This window comes from Lepidothrix coronata, unplaced genomic scaffold, assembly GCF_001604755.1.
Source record: "Lepidothrix coronata isolate B3197 unplaced genomic scaffold, Lepidothrix_coronata-1.0 Scaffold109, whole genome shotgun sequence".
In the NCBI taxonomy this organism is placed as follows: Eukaryota; Metazoa; Chordata; class Aves; order Passeriformes; family Pipridae; genus Lepidothrix; species Lepidothrix coronata.
Genome location: NW_016690289.1, coordinates 2,226,815 through 2,248,335, shown reverse-complemented (window position 1 = coordinate 2,248,335; position 21,521 = coordinate 2,226,815). Strand labels below are relative to the sequence as shown.

Below are 21,521 nucleotides of genomic sequence, written 5' to 3'. Positions count from 1 at the left end.
GGTTGAAATACTTAATCCAGTAATCTTGCTGGAGCTTTAGGAATGAAATAAAATATAACCAAATTTATAGTTATTGTTTCTTCTGTTAGTTAATTCAGTACTCTTCTTAGTACCGTGGTGCTAGTTATCTTTTGTGTATGTACAGATTGCTTAACTAATGGCTAACAAAGACGTCAAAATAGGAATAATGAAGTGAATGAAAAGTTAGTTACAGTAGAATAGCTATGATAACATTACTTAGCAAGACAATCTTGTGAGCAAATAATATATTAAGTATATAATGTAAAAAACAATACCCAAAAATTTCCAGAAGTTATTTTTCTTTTATACCAGAGTAGTCACTATTTGTACAGCTTTTAGCAGATGCCACTATTTATTTACTTAGACATAACATCATAGTAAGATTAGTTTTCAAGCCATTCAAGTGTGTGAAACTTATATGTCACCGAAACATCAGTTCTTGACCCTTTCTTTGTAAGATTTTAAAGAACAATGGGCTGATACAACCTGTCATTGTCCTCTATTTCAGAACTAATGCACTGAGAACTCCAATACATAGTATAACATCAACAAATTTGCCTCAGAGGAGTCACTCTCATCCAGAGTTCCTTTGAAGGCTACAGCTGCCAAAAAAAGAAAGGTAACTGGTTCTTTGTTTCAGGGGAGAGAGTCTTTATCCCCCTGCTACATATCTTATTCCTTATTTCACATGCGTAGAGTTTTCAAAGTAAATAGAAAACATTGAAACTTTATAGAGTTTAATAATTATCTTTTCAAGGTAATCATTCTATTTGTCTCACATTATAGTTAATTAGCAGGTATACAAAAGTCATTTGTGCTTCATGTTGGCCTACTCAACTCTGAAGAGGTACAGAGAGCTGGAGAATTCATAGTATCAAATAGCCCCAGTTAATAGTGTTGATGGACTTCCATAAAAGTTTGATAAACATGTGTGAATTGCAATACTCAAGTGATAATAACCTGGTCAAACCTTAAAGGATTTTCCCCAGGGAGAACCGCACTTAGGTAACTGCTCTGCTGCTTTCTCCTGGAACTTAAGGATGCCAGAGTTTTTTGAAAACTGATTCTAGGTACTGACACATTCCAGATTACTTTTCCCTAGCTGACTCCTGAAACCAGCAGGATTATGACAGGATGTTCAAAACTATTCAGACATTGGCTGAAGTGTGCATGAGATATCGCCCGCCTGCCCCCCATGAAAACTGTCAATCCAAATAACTAGAATGGGCAACTCATGAATGATGAAAACACCATGGCACAATTAAAAGTGCTGAGAAACCCAGACAGGCTCTGTCTGTGGTATGGTCTGCTGTTACAGTAACGAAGCAAATTGTACCTAAATCACAAAAAAACCCAAAAATTAAAAAAAAAAAAATTAGCCTCCAAATGTAAAACAATATTTTCGAGGGCCTTTGTTAACAGTATTTGTGTGAGCAGAGGAGTCATGAGGTCATGCAAACAGAACTGTTCTGAGTCAAAGGGAATGTCTGTCAGAGACAACAGCACGTCGCAGGGCTACTCCACCACAGAAAAGTGCTGGAGGAACAGATTTACAATTTGCAGAGCATATTAGAGTGATAATTAAAGAGATATAATAATCTCCAAATAAAAGCAATAACCACATGCTTTAGAGGCTAGTATGGGAAGATGAAACAAGGAATAATTAGACAATTATTCAGAAAGAAAGAAAAATATCTTGACATTGAGATATAAGCTTGTGGAACAGTCTGCTCAGTAGAGGGACTGAAGTTGCATTTTCTGAAAGCTAAGCAATAAACCTAAACAAAGAGATTAGATAAGATTAAACGATGAGCACTCCACCATTGACACAAAAACACAGAGCAGGTGAGCCAGCACGTCTTCGGCCTTTTGGCTTTTTTAAGGCTGTTATTCATAGACAAGCATGCTCTATTTCTCAACAATTATGTGAAGCAGATATTAAAGACTCTACATGTCCTTGATATGGGGAAGAGATTCTAGTAATTATTGGTGGAATCTCAGAGTATAGCCTTGGCAGAGTTATACAGCCCTAAGTATGATAAATGTAAATAAATAAAATTAAAATAATCCCCCCCCCAAAACCACAATGCCCAAAGGCATTACCTTAGGTAAGGTTTACCCATTACTCTATTTACCCATTGCTATAGTACAGAAGTAGTAGTTGGAAACAGAAGAATGTGTGTATTAAAGCACCCAACAATGCAGTGAGCAAGTTTCAGGTGTTTCATTGCCTAGAGAAATATGCCCAAGTAACATACTCACACTCTCTCCATATGCAAAAAATACAAATCTAGCATAAGCCAGGAAAAAACTTGTCAAACCAGAAGTAAGTTAAGGTGAGAGAAAGATTACATCTGCGTTGTCTGAATAATCTGAGTCCCTAATGATAGATGACAAGGAGATTCCTTATTTCATCTGCATCACACCTGTAAATCCTCTCCTTTCTCACAAAACAGAGCTAGAATTGCTGGTGAACTCTTTAACCAAGAAGAAATCATGGATGGCAACCCTTTTGGTGCAATGAATTTTTAATTACTACAAGAAAAAAATCATGCAACTACAAAAGATACGGTTGAAAAACCCCATGAGGAATCATTTTATCTCCTTTTAAGTAAGTCACTCCAGTGGAAGATGAGACTTTACTTAACTCTGAGCAGAGGAATAAATTATCATTTGAGCAAGATTTGAGTCATTTAGCTACTGTTCTATGCAGTAAAATGGGAATGGCACCACTTCGTTTTAGAGAAATTTTTAAAATTAGCTAATTAGACCCCACTCCTCAAAGAGGGAGAGGAATGCCTAGCCTGTAGCCATACATGGGGCCTATGATTTTAGACAGCAGTCCCACCTTGAGAGGCCAGAAGCATGTTTGGGCCCTGTAGCCAGAATAACCCTGATGTGCCTTGGGAACTGTCCTGACAGAAGCACAGGTAACAGGGATCTGTGGGACCTCCACACAGGCACCAGCTAAGCAGGTGCTCTGGAAGTCTCATCTCTGGATTTTGGAGTTCATATGTCACTACTGACATAAGGCCTCCAGCCTTGTAACGTCCAAAGTGAACCGCACGCTTGGTGTAAATACAAGACACCCGTATTATTGAGCTCCCTGTGTTTATGGCTGTCATGGGTACACAGACCCTAGAGAAACACAGTCATAGACTGATCTCCCTTTCTGAAATAAACACATCTGCTTAGGGCAATATGTTTACTGTTTCGTGCAAGCAGAATGGGTTAATCATGTAATATTCAATCAAAGTGAGAAGCTTTTATTTATGTCACTAAGTTTTTTTCCTTCTTCAGATATACACACTTGCATACATATGCCCCTCCTAATATGCAAGTCATTAATTAATGAAAAGGAGGAAAAAAACCAGAAAGGGCTACAGGACCACCACACATCCTGTTTGAAGTCACTAAACCAAGGAAAGATGAAACTTGGTTCTATGTAGGCTCCTAAACCAACAAAATGTTTGAAGCAGAGACTTGCCCCTATATAACTTTTCCTTAAAGTAAGCTTTGCAGAACTTCCAATGGGGTTTTGAATGTCCTTCTATTGCAGAAGAAACTTATAAAATATGATACATAAGACAGCATAAACAAAAGAAAAAAATTGCTGGTAAAAAACTGTAAAAAGTAGAATACTTCCCTTCCATGGTCTGCTCATTTTCTAGGGTACAGCTTTTCCTTCAGTCTTGCTCTCAAACTAGTAGCCTCCTGCATGATACCAATCCCCACAGTGAGCCACGTCCCTTGGAAATGTCCTTCCACTGTCACAGCTCTACACCTGCATCCTGTGGTCACCTACCTTCTGTGACCACCTGTGTGGTCCCTCTGATAGCCAGAAATATCTCTACATGCAAATGTTCACTGCCTTTTATGGGAGGTATAATCTCTTTGCTGCACAAATAACATCTCTGTGATGCTCAGTGTAGCAGCCAAGAACGGCAACTGGCAGCCTTTCTCCTTCCTTTAATAGCCCAACTTTCCAAAGGAACGTGTGTTGAACAAGGTGAAGGTAAATCCAGCTAAAAAACCAACGCCTCAGTAACAGTTTTCAAAATCTCATCACACTGGTTCAGTCCGATGTAGCACAAAACAATTGTACTGAATTACCAAGACCTCACATATTAGAGGGAAGATCCAACTAATTAAATGGAATTATGAATCTCTAATAACATGCTTTGCAACCCAGAGGTATTTTCAGATAGCCTATAGAAATAGTTGTGTGCTGAAGTTTAAATTCCTTAACTACCATAATACAGTCTATAACCAAGTGGTAATTTGTTAAATATCCTCTTTGTTTGATTGAACAACTGTCAGCTGCACAGTCCTTTTACTTAAAAGCATATTTGCATTTATTTTTTGTTGATTCAAATTTACCTTTGAATAGCCACTTCTTAATTCTCAGTTCATCCAACTTAGTGTTCTTCCTGAATCCACAGAGATATTGTTTATTCAGTTATAATACAGCTTTAAAAAAACCCCAAAGCCTAACTTAAATTTATCCAAGTCTCAGTCTTTAAATATATTAAAGCCGCAGCTATATTGCACTTTACTAGATACCTGTTTTCTATATAAAACATTTCTTACTGTTTCACTTCACAATTCAGAATCTGCATAATGACACTTAAATATCAATATAATTCCTTGAGAGTCTCATCTAGTCCTAACAAGCTAGTACAAGAAGTCAGAGACACTTCTGATAAACAGTGTACAGAGTAAGTCATTGCTGACAAGGACAAATAATTTGGATTCCTACTTGCAGTCATTTTTCTTTCCTATTTTTCTGCAACCCCCTGCATGTATGTTTCTCCAATCAAATACAAATAGCTGATTCTTCATACCTGTATGTTTTGTAAAAGAGACATCTCTTCAGGGGGACCTTAATCACATGTTCCTGAAGGCCCACAAAAAGAACACTCTGGCTGTGTAAGATCTGAAGGCTCCTGATGGGCTCTCGCTGACTTTTCGGCAGGAGTTCAATTTCCTCGAGCAGGCAGCTGCTTGAAGTCTGGTTCATTGGGGCAAGTACCTTCTTAATAGTACCATAGTCTGAAAAGGCAAGAGGAAAATGACTTACTAAAAATCACAGTAGCAATTCTACCTACTTGGTGTCATTCAGTGAACAAATCTTTGTCCTGTGCTGGATGTTTTCAGTAAAGTGTCAGAATGTGGGAGTATTTTGACTGAAGTTTTCTAAATTGATTATAGTGCAGTGAAAAGAACTTAGAAAATTTTTAAGGCTGTTTTCATGTGATGCAATAAAGTAAAAAAAAAAAAAAAAGGTTATTATTGCAGAACAGACTTCACAGCAGTAGCCACTAGAAAGAGGCTTTCAAAGTCTGGTTATTATAAATGCACATTCATGGCAAGGGTTACTGATTTCAGCTTACCGGATTTTACTACACTTTACTATATTTAAAGCAGTTTAAAAAGCAATAAAGTCCATCATTTCCCTAGTTTGTTTTAATATTCATTGTGTTAAAAATTATGGGATTTAGATTTGTATCACATTCATTTAATAAAGCACATATATACCAACATATGCAGGTCTTTATTGATTCTAGGTGACTATAGCAATGAAATGAGCCTGCATCCCTTTTTCTTACTTATCTGGATTTTGACCTCTGAAAAATCATCGCTTTTAGCATTCACTCTTCACTTCTATTCTTATTCTGATTTCTAAGGAAAGACAGTTATGTATCACAAACCAGAGTCAGAATATATGATGAGAATTATGATTCATTCATGAAAAGTTTTTGAATAATTTAAAAATATCAAAGTACATTTTTTCTGAACACAAAGGATCACATTCTCACACTGATAAATATTTTAGGTAGCTCTCTGACCAAAACAGCATCATGCAATCTTCTCTGTGCCAGCAACAGTAAATGTTAAAGATCCAACACTGCAAATACACAGAGATGAGCTCTAAGCCATGTGAAGTCTTGAAAGATTTCTCTTGTGAGTTGGTAATAATTGCAAGAGAAATGTTTGGGAAGCTCTGTTCTGCAACTCAGAAAATAGTGGTTTTCCATCACTAGCACAAGGCCAGAGGCTCTGTGTAGGCTCTCAGGACATGTCTGGCCCTGTCTTGATGAGAGCTGGTTTTACCCTTGGCAGCAAGTGCCTGGTGACCATGTGCCTGTGCTCCCTCCACATTGGCTTCGCCCTGGGAGCACCCAAGGCCAGGGCTGGCACCCCTACACAGTCACTGTACCCTCCAAGGTAACTGGGCTGAGGGAGGGCAACATGTGGTTCTCAAACTTTGCTTGGGAAATGATGAGGAACAACAAGTAAGAAAATACAGAAAAGTAGCCTCAAGTAGACTCCAAAACTGAAGAGAACCAATGTGCTAATTACTGTTAAAATCTTCTGAATTTTCCTGAGGAACACTGAATAGCCAGTCTTAAGACCTGGAGAAGTACTGGAAGGGAGAGTACAACACCAAATAACATGGGAAGTTAGTAGGAAGTCTAATTATATGTAAACATATAATTAACAAAACTTCATTTTTTGGATTTGTGCTGAGCACAGGGTTGACAATATAGAGATGTCTTTGTTCTTGACAATATAGAGATGTCTTTGTTCATGGTAAGCAGTGTTAACACAGAGCCAAGGCCTTTTCTGCTTTTCATACTACCATGCTGGTATGGAAATTGGGGGTGCATAGGAAGTTTGGAGGAGATACAGCTAAGACAGCTGATCCAAACTGACCAAAGGGATATTCCAGACCATATGGCATCATGCTCAGCATATAAACTGGGGAGAAGAAGGAGGAGGGGGGTAGAACATTTGGAATTATGCCTTTTGTCTTCCCAAGTCACTGGGACATGTGATGGAGCCCTGCTTTCCTGGGGATTGTTTAACACCTGCCTGCCCATGGGAAGCAGTGAATTAATTACTTGTTTTGTTTTGCTTGCATGCATGGCTCTTGCTTTCCCTATTAAACTCTCTTTATTGCTACCCATGGGTTTTCCAGGTTTTACCCTTCTGATTCCCTCCCTTATCCCACTGGTGGGAGAGTGAGTGAGTGAGTGGCTGCATGATACTTGCTGGGTGGATGGCTGGGGGTTAAATCGTGACACTGTGTTAATTACTGAATGAAAAGATTTTTTTTTGAGCACAGAAGTTGGGAAAACATGCTAAGTAGGAGAAGAAGAAGCCATGGGATCATTTTACAGATGTAAATTAGTTGGTATGGCTTTTAGAACAGTCAGTACAACTCTATATCACTTGTTTAACTGGCAGACAACAGATTCAGTATGATTCACGATATGTTAAATTTGGCTTGTTATCTTTTTCCTGCATTAGACAAAAATCAGGTGCACATTCAGCACGTGTTTCTTGTACAGACCAATATTTCTTCCTGCCACTGTGCTGGGTCTGGCATCTACAGCCAGATTATGGTTACAGCAGCATACTATCCCACAATGAAATAAAATATTCTCACTTTGAGAACTGCAGCACTAATGCCTTCCCCAGGACAGTTGTCATTGCTCTTGTTCTTCCATCCTGGCATACATTCTAAATTCCTCACATTTCCTTTTACTTTCTTTCAGCATCTCCCAAACCATTCCTTTTTTGTTTGTTGTCTAAGAGGATCAGCACTCAGAAATGTTTAAAGTCATAACTGACTGAGCTTTAAGTGAAGAAACAGTGACAGAGATCCCAGAGATTATCAGAAAGAAACACTATTCTTCTCAGGAGTAGTGGGTCATACACAAATTCAATAAAAAGGAATAGAATGTTATCTGAGATCTACCTCTGTCTCAGTAAACTCTGCTACTTCTGACTTCTATAATCTATCTTCTCTGCTTTAAATTCCTCCTGCCTATGCCTGATTTTGCAATGACCACCTGGGAGCACAAACTAGGGTGAGGATCTGGTTTTATTCTACAACTTTGAGACAGGCACAGATTGAATTGGTGACTATGTTCATTGGCCTATGGTATGTAGTAAGTGTATGTATCTATCAACCTCCTCAAAAAATAATAGCATGCAACCTGGCTATACCAGGCTTCCTTACAGGGGAAAATCACAGCCAGTGATTTCAGTGTTTTCAAAAAAAATATTTTTAAAAGTCAGGTGCCTTGCTTCAGTGTTTCCAATTATACTACAATATGTGCAACATTGTGCACAGCCTCCAGCACAGACTGCAGACTTCCTAAAGAACTTGCAAAAGTCCCATCCTCAAAATGTTGTCTGTTCAGCCATTTTTACACCACAGTTGCAAAGCAAAATAGAGGGAAAAGCAGGGAAAGAAATGAATCTGGAACACATCTCTAGGGCAGGGAGGTTTTCAGATCTGTCATAATCTTTCAAGTGAATATTTACTTTATAATCAAGCTAACTGTCCACTTCTGCCAAGAAATAGCTAAGAAGGGTAATAAACACCGACTGTCTTAATGGATGTAACTTTATTGCCATGGACACAGGGAAAGTTCCAGTTTCATCACAAATGTCAAGTCTGAATCTAACAGCCATTTAAGAATTCAAATGAATGGCATCTTTGCATCCTAACTGTAAGCAAGACCTACTGGAATAGATCCAGACACCTGACAGCCTCTATTTAAGGATGGTCAAGTATATACAGGAGTAGGAACAGATAATGACATTGGCCAGAATGAGTAAATAATGAGTTTTACTAGCTTGTACTGCAAATACTTTTAAAGAGACATGCCAACCCAGCAACTGAACATTAGAAATCTAATCACTGTGAATGAAGAGAAAAACATCTAGTTGAAATATTACTATGTAATGTGTAGGAGACTGTGAAGAACTGATGGAAAACCGGAGATGGAGTTGAAGAGAACATGCTTGGAGGCAGCAGAGTTTGTAATGAACGAAATTATAATGGCACAAAGTGAAAGGATGATCTCTAAAACTGAAAAGTAAAGTTTAATATGTAATTGTTACAAAGCATAGCCAGCAATGGAGAACATTGCAAGAGTGTGGTTGAAATCATTACAACATCTATGATGACACGTGCGAAACAAAACAGAAAATGAACAAACAAAACAAACAGCAGACGCAACAAATGAATATAACTGTAATTTCCTGAATTTCCTAACAGAAATAAAAACGCCCACAGAAGTTGTAGAAATTTCATGCTATAGAGAAGAATAAATATTTATATGAGCTGTTATATTTACAAAATATTGCTGCATTCTTTAAGCAAACATATCTTTAACAAATCATCATGAGACAGTAAGTTCATTTCACTTCTTTGAAAGAAGGGAAACAATCTCTACCCACTCCTTTTTGAGAGAGAAACACTTTCAGTCTTAACTATTATCATAGATTATAGTGAAAAAACCCCTAATTTCGTCTTCATTTTACTATAGTTTAGCATAGTACCTTGGAGAGTGGGTTGGTCTCCAGAAAACTGAACCAGCACCAGAAGACAGAATCCAAACCTATGTTTTTCAGAGGAGGAGTCTACAGTATCATCTTTCATTAATGTTGCAAAAACTCTTTGCTGTTTTTTAAACTATAGAAGATACTATATAGTTTCAAGCAAAAGAAACTTATAACTGCCTCAAATATCTCCTCAGGCCAGTTGTATGCCTATATTTAAGACTTTACAAATATTCCTTGCACTTTCTGAGCACAGCAAGGTGCCTTTACAGATCTGACAATCTCCTTGCATATACCATGAAAAACTCAAGGAACAGTGAAACCTATTGTAGATAATAGGCAGTCAGTGTAAATAAGGCCCTGTTTTTCAATTTTCCCATAAAACACTCTTTAGAACAGTTAAGATGTCTTAAGCAGATAAAAGAATGTGGTCATTGTGGAGGAAAGCAGCAGTCAACACAAGACACAGAAGCTAGAGCCACATTCAAGAGATGCTTGCAACTGAACTTGAATAGGATAACACCTGTGTAAGAAATGCACTACTCTCTATATTATAATATGTGAAAACTGCCTCATTGATAATCTTACCAATCTGGCAGCATAATAATCACGGGGTTTAATAGGTGGAAATTTGGGAGAATACATTTTAAAGTGTAGCTGAAATAAATATAAATTATGTATGTTTTCAAGGGGTCTAATTTGAAATAGACTTTGGAAAATTATATTAATTTTAAATTATATTATTACTTTAATTCTGCCTATTCTACATTGGTTTTGCATAATATTTATTTTATAAAAATTATTTTTCCAGTTCAAAAATAAAAGCATTCAGACAGCATTAGGACTGTTGAAATTAAACAATGTTGAATATCTTGTAAATATTATGCATACATGTATATAATTAGTTTACATTAATCATATAACTCTTGTATTAAACACTATAAGAAAAAAAATTGGGCATAAGAGTCGTCTTCAAGGCAGATTTCTTTCAGAATAATAAATTGAAATACCAAATATAAAATTGATTTATATATATATATATATAATAGTACAAAACGTGATAGTACAGAACATATAATAGTAGAAAATCAAAGAAAGTGCAAGGTGATTTACAAACATTCTGCCATTCTGAAAAAATGTATCATCAGTATTTTTTTTCCTCCACCACAGGAACTGGAAAAAGCCCTACCATTAAGCAGAATGTGCATTTGGCTAACAGCAGAAAATTATTCCAATAACAGAAAGTATTAAGTTGCATAAGGTCTTAAGTGCTCTCAACACAGAAAAAAAGACACAGGAAGAGCTAATGCAGCAGCTGGTTGAGCCTACAAAGGGAAAGCCCAGGATTTAGGGTTTAGCAATCTGTGTAACATCAAAAAAGATACATATGGTACACAGAATATGATGGGATTTAAAACTTACTCTTTTTTGCCCTTTCTAAAAATAACTTTAAAATTAGTTAAATCATCAGTAGAATATGGATAATTAAAGCCTTTGCTATATTCTGTTTTCCGATATGGGGGTGGGGTACAATTTGATTTAAAGTAAGGCATATTTAAAAGATAATATAACCAAGATCTGTAACTTAGGTTATCTTTTACCTCCAAGTCTCTGAGTTATCTATTTATACTTGAAATACAAGAATACAACCTAAAGGACAAGTGAAAAACTGAGCTTTAGCCCTTCTTTAAAAATTAAAAATATACTATGGGTAAGCATAGTACTTCTATAATGATACAGAAAACAAAAAAAATTTAGTTTAATTTTAAAATTTCCACCTTTACTTACAATTTCAGTTTAAATATTTTTATATTTTTTAGATGTATACTCTTTAATTCATTAGGAAAAAAGTGAACTCCAAAATTAATATGGAATTGTGATGCTTTATCAAGACATAGATTTCAATTTTTTAAAATGTCTATATTTATTTTCAGAGCTGTTTTGCATGTTTGTCTCTCCTTTTGAAAGTAAACCACTGTTTGAACAACCTGATCAGTGTAATAGTTAATTTGTTATTTTTCTCTACTTTTAGTATATTTTCATGACAAAAGAAAATATATAGATGCAATTTGTCTACAAGTTTCAGACAAAAATGGCGGTTAAAAATCTGAACATGTTCTGTTTTGCAGGTTTAAGAGAGAATAAAATCTGATAAGGTTATGAAGGAAAACAATAAACCATTGTGATTGCCTTGCTATTACAGATCATTATCCTCACAATGATAACAAGACAATGGTGGATATTAAGAGAAACACAGATTAAGAGAAGTACAGAAAGCACATTTATTTGATCAAAAAGGCAATTACGTAAGTGTATAACAAAAGCTTCTATGAAATACTATAGCTGGAAATAGAAAAAAGAATTTAGTTGCATTTCCTCAAGATATATTGCAAATTGTTCTGCCCTGTTGATATGGCAACTTAATTTTAAAGAGTAAAATGGTTAAATGAGATACTGGTTACCTGCTATACCATCACTTACAGGAAACAGAAAAGCTTAAGCTCTCCCTTATTCAGGTATCTTATTTTTCCTTATTCCATTGCAGGACACTTGGAGAAAAAAGTATGCAAGTGACATGGAAAACTCACAAATCATTACTCATTGACATTTAATTAAATTTCAGTAAATTAAATTAACTGAAGCAACAGTAATCCATGTGACAAACTTGGTATTATAAAAAACCAGTATTAATATCATTGAAAACATGGAACAAAAATAAATACTAAATAGTTTCTGTCATCTGCAGAAAATATATACAAACCACCAAGAAGCGAACCCTAACTGAAGTTCTTAAACTACCTAGTTATTTTTTATAGTTGCAAGACTGAAAAACAACTAAAAATCTTCATAATCTACCAAGTGAGTTATATTTTTAGCTCAATCAATACAGTATCATAATGTACCAAAGAAATTGGATTTCTTAAGAGATTTTAGATCTAAAAAAAAATAAGTTACATTCTGGGGCTTGAAAAATTTTGCAGCTTGTTCATGTGAGACCTTAGCACAAAATCTTTGGCCTTAAGAGTTTTTGACCCCATGTGAGGTAAAAAACAGGTATAAAAACAAATCTGTTCTAGATGTACTCCAGAAAGAAAAAAATAGGGTGTGTGTTTTTTTAATAATTCCAGATTTTAAACCAAATCATTCTTTCCTCATGCTCAGTATGAAAGGGCTTTGTATTTCAAAGGTTGTTTATCTATTTCTGTCATTCCTAGAGAATAACAATACTCTAAGGATCTTTGGCCATATATCAACACTGAATTTTACAGCTTGGTCACTATTGCTCTGGTGGTACATTTAGTAGACAGAGAAGTTAACAAAAATTACCAGGGAAGATAAGACTCCAAATTTAAGAAAAAAGCAACTTCAACTACTAATGAATCAAAATTTCCTGCTTCCTGTCAAACTATATGCAGTTCATAGCAATATTAAAATTGGACACTCCATTTTTCTTGGCATTTAGAAAGAAAAAAAGAAGTGCTAAATTGTGTAATTTTAATAAGTTTAGAAAAAGCTACTTTTAAATTATATACAAATAACTATACCACACAGTGCTCAGTGTATTAACAGTTCCAAATCACAGAATAGTTGCTTAACTATCACATTTAGGAAATAGGAAAGGTTTGACTCTTTCTCTGACAAGAGCTTTGGAAGCAGTAAAAGAAAAATGTAGAAAAAAACTATATTAAATTATTCTTATCTGGGTAAGACCCCTAGTATTTATGCAATCTGGTGCGGTTTTGTTTTTCAATTCTTGGATGTAATGACAGCAGTTCTGAAAGAGTGCATAAAAAGCAAGCACAAATAATATTTTAGATTTACGTTCTTTATCTTTGGCTCTGACTCCTTCTTATTCCCTCTTTCCTAGTACAATTCAGGTAAATATTGATGTTCTTCCTTACAATATTGGAAATTATTTTGAATTAAAGCAGAAATGAGATACATTTTTGACAATGATTGTCAACAAAGGAGGTATGATGGTCTATTACTTGTCCCCTGGCTTTCATGCAGGAGACATAATTTAACTCATTTGCCAACTACTACGAATCCGAAAAGTGCAATTTTAGCCACAATCTATTTGCATACCTTCTAAAATTATTAGCAAGCTTCTTAATGCCCTAGTGGCTATTCCAGGAGAAATTCAATTGTACCTCTGCAACTAGAGGAGTTTCTCATGGCTGTATGTCAAAATTTAATATGTATTTATTCTATGAAGGGAAAATTTATGGGTTATCCTTTCTACACAGGAATTAGAACTATTGATTTAATGAAACGTCTGAATAAGAGAGTGCTGATCTAGATACTAGTTATGAAAAAAATAAAGAGCTTTCTTCAAAGCCATGTGACTGGTAGGACAGAAAGAACATACAAATTAGTTACATATATATCCCAATAATTATTGCAGAGTAAACTCCCTCTCTAAAAACCCAAACCAAACTAAAACCCTAAAAATTTTGTTTTCATTTTCAATTACAATAATTTTGTAATGTATCCATCAAAGGAAATTAGGACAACCACCATGTCAATCCTTTCTTTACTGTTTTCCATAGAACACCTTTTGAACGTATAAAAATATTCTTTACAACACTTCTATCCCCTGTAGATTTAATTCCCATGTGTTATAATGTCTCAAAAGCATCAAGGATGTAGTCAGTTTGCAGTTGAATTAGTAAAGTATTCTTCCGGTAACTACCATGCAAGGAGATAAATATCCACTTTAGCACAGAAAATATCTACCACTCCATAAAGTACAACAGATTATAAATTGATACAAATAACATTTCCACTAGTAGGGTTTCCTATGAATCAAAAAGGCATTATAGTTTAGAAAATACAGCAATTTGTGTGTCATTTGAAGCCATTTCATGCCTCAAATTGGAATTTAAATCTGGCTCCAGTGAGAATCATTCAAAAATCTTTCACATAGAGACTTCAAGTTCTAGAGGGAAATTCAGGTCTACTTTAGACTAAAATGCAAAGTGACTAGCAGCTAAACCACAGCAGCATGTCTTTTTTTGAAAGACTATTTCTACAAAGTTGAAGCTTCAAACTCCTAAAACTGAAATATCTTTTCTCTGCTTTCCCCTTGGTCTTTTCTAGAATGTCAAGCAAAAACCTATACTAAATAACAAATACATGCTGGGTTATGTGTCTCAGCTATCATATCAACTAGGTCTGTTTCTTTCACAAAAAAAATCAAACTTTCTCAGCTTGCTAGAGTGGTTCTTGTATAATCTAGTGGCAATTTCTCACCCTTCCTAGATCTAAACCAGATGTTTCTTCCTGCCTGATGAAAAAAATACAACCCCAAAGCAATTTCAACAATCTCAAAATGTATGTATTTTTAATGAATCATGCTCATTGGCACACCTTTATTCACTACTTCTATTTCCAATCTTCTAGGAGATTTTCAGCTTGCCAAAGATGTGACGGGGTGTCTTTTAACTATCTTTTATTTGCAATCTCATTCAGTTAGTTTTCAATGATAAAAGTTTAATAAAGAAACTTATGAAACAAGTTGGAGACTTGTGAGATCTGGGTTTAAGTGCCAGTTTTTTCTCTCCAGACTTGATATTCAGAACAGTAATATCACCTATAGTGAAAAAATTTAAAACTTGAAACTTCCTTTTTTATAAAACTGTTTCATGTAACTATAAAAATATCTAACCATAGAATCTTTAACAGGTACATTTCCCTACTGAAGATGTAAAACTTCTTTTGCTACGCTGTTTTCTTGAACACTGACTTGATTCTATGACAAATTCAAAGCAAGAGACAGGGAGTTCTCCCTCAATATACGGTTGAACAGAAAAGTCTCAGCTGCAGCCAAGAAAAATTATGAATGTGATTTTATGCCCTGTAAGCAATAGGTGTCCTTAGAGAATTTCAGGGAAGTTATTGCTTAATTAAAAAGGCATTTGAAAACTGTTTTAATAGTTGTTGCAGCAAGGAGCAAGGCATCATCTCTCTAGCTGAATTTTCTACCTAATCAGCTTGAGAGCTGCTGTGCTCCTGCATGTGCCTGTCAGACAAACTGTGCACTCCACATGCAGATTAAAAAAGTGTCAGTGAATGGATCTGGGAAGGCTCCTTCCCATCCACAGCAGCATCTTCTCTTCTGGATCAAGCATTCAACAAGGAGGTGCAAGAGATGACTTTGAATTCTGGAGACTCTGAGGAATTAAACCTCAGCTCTACATATCCCCCATGAATGCTGCTGCCATCCATATGACTTTACCAACAGGCTGACCCTTCTCTGCTGTGTTGCTGTGGTAATTTCAGAGAAGAATCCCAGAGAAATGCACAGTATTTTCTCAAAACATAGCTCCTTGACCATGTCCCCATACCAAGTATCACCATTTATAACCCCTTCAGAAAATTATATTAAAATGTGAACAACAATACTTTAGTTACTAGAATTGGTTTGAGAACTGATGTCTTAGGAGAATGGATATGGTTAAAACTACAGCTTAAAATCTTTAGATGAGGCTTTAATGAGTTGGGGAAAAGAAAATAATTTCTAAAGACCTGGAAAAGAAGTAACAGAAAAGAATCTCAAGTTTGGCTCTAGTACAACACACTCTTTCTGTTTTTCTTCCTTGGAAAGTTGTCAGGAAATCTCAAGTAGACCATACAGACCAAGGCATGATTTGTAACATCAAGCAAACAGTCATGGATTTTATCAAACCATAATCTAATTTTGAATTCTTACTTAAATTACCCAAGTTCTGTCTACAAACTTATTCAATAATAAAAAATAATTACAAGGATCCTGATAGATGAAATCAGCAGCCTTAAAGAAGGCCAGTAAAACACCTTTTCTGTCTTGCATCAGACTAAAAACACTTGCTATATAAAAAGACACATTCTTATATCTTAGAAAAGGAATGAACTTAACAGTGTCAGATTCAAAATCAAATAGAATATCAAGACTATGTTGGGGCATCAAACCTACAGACAAAACAAATTGTATATATTTATCAGTGTTGATCATAGTTACTGCATTTGAATCAAACCGGTCCTGCCAATATGCATATTAAGCTGTGAGCATGTGCTATGATACTATCTTTACCAAGATTCCCATTAGATGTTTTCAGAAGTCTCAAATATTTACTCCCTGAGTACAGTAAAATGATAACCAAACAGAGTCAAGATAATCAAGAGCTACATGTGAATAACATCTATTCCAGAGAATACCCGTTTGGCATTATATTGCAATTACAGCTACTTTTGTTGGCAACATCCAGCTTTTACTATAGTAAAAATGACACATATACACACAAAGCTTGAAGATCTGAGGCAAAGAAGACACAAGAATTCATATGGTTCTGAATGGGAAACATTACACTTGTCAAGAGATGCATAATTTCAATATCCTAGATTCTGAAAAGAGAAAGAAATATAACAATAAGGTTGTTATTGGGGGCTGGTTGCTACATTGACAATGAAACAAACAAAAAAGTATGTAGTAATTTCCCAGAAACTTCTTCACAAGAAGAGAAAACCTTCTGATTTTGGAGAGATCTTCTAAAATGTTTAATCAATATCTAGGACTAGAGTTAGTAGACAGAGAAGAAGAGCACCTCTGAAGAAATGTGTAACCTCTAACTAAAGTAGTAGAGTAGGTAATAAACATAAATATTAATTGCAAGATGAAATGGTTTGTATGATTTAAGGCTTGCTATCTGACACAGAGTAGCAGCAAAGAATGCCACAATAAGGAAAAAATTACTATCAAATACAGGCCCTGGATCCCTGCCAGTCTTCTAAAGTTGAGATGTATTAACTGATTGGATCTGACCGGACAGGGAGTGCTTACTGCTCCTATTATTTTTTATTGCCTTCCTTCATACCACCAAAACAATAAATATCTTGTACTACTTAATGCATGCTATGAATATGATAGTGTTGTCCCACTGAATAAAGTTATCAATGCCTGTATCAAGGAAGCATTTAGTCGCACAAGTGGAGAAAACTTAGATGATAACCAACAGCAAACCTTGCCTGATTACTAAACTAAGGCACATGTGATTATTTTCACTGGAAGTGTCAGAAAGACAACTGACTACTGTATGGATCCAGAAGCTTCACAGACTTGGCTGATGAAAATGTTTCAGGGACTATCCTCTATTCAAACTCACTTGCAGTCTACACAGTACATGCCCCTATGCCTCAGGCCCTGAATGAGCCAAATCCAATACATATGTCCAGTACAATTCCAGAATGATGTGCATGGAACTTCAGCAGCAATTTCAGCATAAAACACAGCTTTTGTTCAGAAATACAGAAGGACAAGATGACGATCATGATGACTTTTTCTTCTCAAGTAAGAAAGTAAATGGACAAGACACAGAAACAAAGTTGGGATTAGAGAAATGAATCTCAAATCTCTTACCAGATGTTCACTACTCTCGCTATTCCATTAAAGTAGCCATAGCCATAGCATATAGCCATAGTATACAGCCATAGTCTACAATGTATACAATCATATTACATTATATTCTTTATATAATAGTCTAGGAGCCAGGACATCTGGCAATAACTAGAAAATCTCACAAAGCTTGTTAGTTAAAAATAACCTCATACTTTGTAGGCAAGCAGTCTAACCACTATTCTGGTTGCAGTCATGCCTATTCCTTCTAAGGCGTGCCTTCACAGAATGAAATTTCCAAGATTCATGGGATAAGAAAGAAAAATAAAAGTAACTAAAAGCTAGAAGAATGAATCTGTAGGCAAGATATTAGGACTCTTACCCTGTGACTTGATTACAGTAAAATGCATATGGTACCTAATCCACCTTTTTGTAATTGCATCTGCAGGTTACAGGACTCTTCACACAAAGTCCACAGTGTCTGGAATAAACCATCTTCACATTTTGATGACTTACAAGACACAGACAAAAGTAAATAAGGTATATCTTTATTAAGAAATTCTTTAGATTATTAAGATTTGCCATGTCCTATGAACAGAGCTGGGTAAGCACAAGGGGAAAAAATCCCAATGATTACTAGTGCCACTGCTTGTATATGCTCAGTTATAAATATCTAGATTTATTGAGGTTTATAGGACAAAGGATACAGAATGAACAAGTTCACAAACATTAAAAAAAAACAGGAGTTCAGTATAATATCCCATTTCATGACAGCTTTACTGACAGCTCGCACTAAATATTGTACCTATCATAGAATCATATTTATGATCTATATTTGGTTTTTTAGGGTCAAAGCTGAATTTCTTGTAAGGTTTGGATTTTGTTTCTCCCCGTGATTTAACTGTTCAACTTTCTTCTTTGGTTGGACAGGGTTTATTGAATCACTCCTATGCATGTCCACCTTAAAAGAAAGGCTTTTTAGAAGTAAAAAGCCTTGCAGAATATTCTAAAGAAGTTCACAATGCTCAGCAACATGCCAAGTCACCTAACCCTTTCTGAAATGTTATGATAAAGTCAAGTCCCTTTAAAGAGAAGGTTTCCTCCCCACATCTCTCAACAAGAGACCTTCATACTGTGTACTTGTGCAAGGGTTACACAGTCGGTTCAAAGATTGAATTCCTCGCCAGCATAAAGCTAATTCCAACACTGTTTTTTGAAATTAGGACCAAGCCTGTTGACTGGCACTGCATGCTATCAAGGGTAAAATAAGAGTTTTGAGTGTAGGCATAGATGCTAATAGATCTTAGCTTTGAAGGCAGCAGGACAACCCTGAGCACCATGTAAGATACCTCTTTTGCTTACAGCTTCGCACTTTGCACATTAGAATTGTCTAATAACAAATGACACAGGGATTATCGAGTCTAGTTTCTCTTCCAGGGAGAAGTGGTAGTTTCAAAACACATAGAAATGAAGGATAGGCTATTTGATCATTCTAAGTTTATAAAGTAGTCAAAAAGGATTTGAAAGCTCAGCACCACCACAGTAAAGAGGAGCTGGTCTTTTTTAAATGGAAGGTTGAGACTGTCTCCAGCTCTTTTAATCTTTTTCCCTCCCTGGCCCACACATTAAGCTCATTCTCATGAAAGCAGAGCCAGCTGTTCTTCAGTCAGTAGCTGCTTCTTGCAGCAACTGTGATTTCCAGTGGCAACATAGAAATGCACATACCATATGTTCTTTGGACATTTATTTATAGTCTTTATCCAACAGAGCTGGGCAATTATAAAAACATGATGATAATTTGTGAACAGAAAAAAAGAGCTTCTTCTACCTAAATTTGTCCCAAGAGAAAACAGAACACCATCTACTTGCAGCAGGCAATTCATGAACACGTTAATGAAAATATGAACAAACTATATGAGCAAATAGCAGTAACAAACTAATCAAAATCATGACCTATTTATGGGTTGATTATAATAACAAAAAATGACTACAAATAAGTGCTGAGTAATTTGTGAACCAAATAAAGGGCTACAACTCACACATATAAAGTGCTGACAATTAATAATTTAACCAACTCGAGTTAGAGCCATCTATTTATTAAGAAACCTCTCCAGCTGGATCTGGCAGAATGATTTATCTTTATATACAGTGATAAAGCCAAGGGAAATCAGTACTACTGGACATTTTAAATGCCGGGTTTGATTCTCTAGAGACCCATAGTATCATTTATAACTTTGTAGCCTGAACTTTAGATGTAGCCATTCTCATTTAGTAATATTTTAAAACCCCTTTGCCTAGTACAGATGACAAAATACACAAGGCAGTAGCAAATCAACATCTCTGTGTTTAAATTACATAAAAAACAGTAAAAGTTTACATTATCCTTCTTTGTCTTTACAGATAATTCAACATAAAAAAATAAAATAAATACTCTAGCAGAAATATATAGGAAGCCTTCTTAGTAAAGTTAGCACAAATCCAAGAGAACATGAAGCTCTTGAAGAAAAATCATGAAATCTTTTACACATTTTTTTAAACTTTGAAGCAAAATATTTCCTGAAAAGTTTAAAAATATAAACAGAGCATTAATTAAGCTAGGGTTTTTCTTTATCAGAGGTAACTGTCACTGCTAAAGCAGAAGAGAATAAGGTTATTAACTCTATGGTTTACTGCTGGTTTTTTTGAAAGAAATGTTCAAGATCATCATGTTGCTCTTAGGACTGGTGTCTTCCAACATGCACCAGTTTTTGACAGCAAAGTAATTGATGAGTGTCCTTGCTTCAAGCTTCTTGAAATGACATTGCATAAAGCCAGAAGGATAACAAGTTACAGGAAAATAGTTTTAAAACCACTGCAGGGGTGCTTTACAATTCTGTAAAAGCATACTTTACCTTTGTCAAGGAAAGGTATAAGAAACAAAGCAACTGTGTTTTCTGTAATAATAGAAGAGATAGAAGAGAAATGGTTTCAAAAAGTGACAACTTCGTGACACAGTGTATATGCCTCATTATCCATCTGTACTCCGATTCCCCTGTTTCTGAACTTGAAGGAATTGATACATACAAATAGACTACCTACCACTTTCACACTTGACTTCTGACTCAAAATTACAGTTACTCTGATCCTTTTTATTATTGCATTTCTATTGTGGTTTCTAGACTAAGGAGGTAATTCTTAAACGGCGATGAAAATTCTATAGTTCCTTTCTACAGAAATTATGTACAGATTGCTTCCAATGACCTCAATGCACTTAAGATAACACAGTCAGAAATGGCACCAAATTGGAAAAAATGCAGTCAATTTAAATTTTGTTGCTCTCTTGACCAAGAGAGCATAAGAAATGCATATAAGCACATATATTTGCTTATAACTTTCAGGTTGGTAACTTTGCACGTACTCCGTACATTCTGACAAAATGCACATTAAACTGTGAAAGCTGCACACTTTGATCAAAAATGTAGTCTGCCAGGAAAATGAAAAAATCTCATCTGAGATTTTTTAGTAACTACACACATACAACTTTTATTCTTGTTAAGACCTTGGGTTGCTCCCTAGCAAAAAGTGTGGTGTACTGATTACAAAAACAAAATGAAAAAGAAAGAACTGCAAAAAAAAATCACAGAGGAATTAAATCATGGAGTACTTTGCATCAGTTTACTCCCATCTAGCAAGACAAACAGGAGAAATACAAACTGTTTTGATAGCATTTCCATACTGAGTTTCATGCAAACTTCCAAATCTCTTCAAGAGGCTGGGACTAGTTTCTAGA

General features: G+C 35.5%; 1 protein-coding gene across 3 annotated transcripts in view; it reads right to left on the bottom strand.

Moving 5' to 3' along the window:
• The window catches only part of SEMA5A (semaphorin 5A), a 274,990-nt gene that overhangs the window by 101,914 nt on the left and 151,555 nt on the right, over positions 1–21,521 (bottom strand). For all 3 annotated transcript variants that reach the window (XM_017824133.1, XM_017824131.1, XM_017824132.1), the window contains one exon: positions 4,866–5,073. In XM_017824133.1, the coding sequence (XP_017679622.1) occupies positions 4,866–5,073 (208 nt within the window). The remainder of the gene's footprint in view (positions 1–4,865; positions 5,074–21,521) is intronic.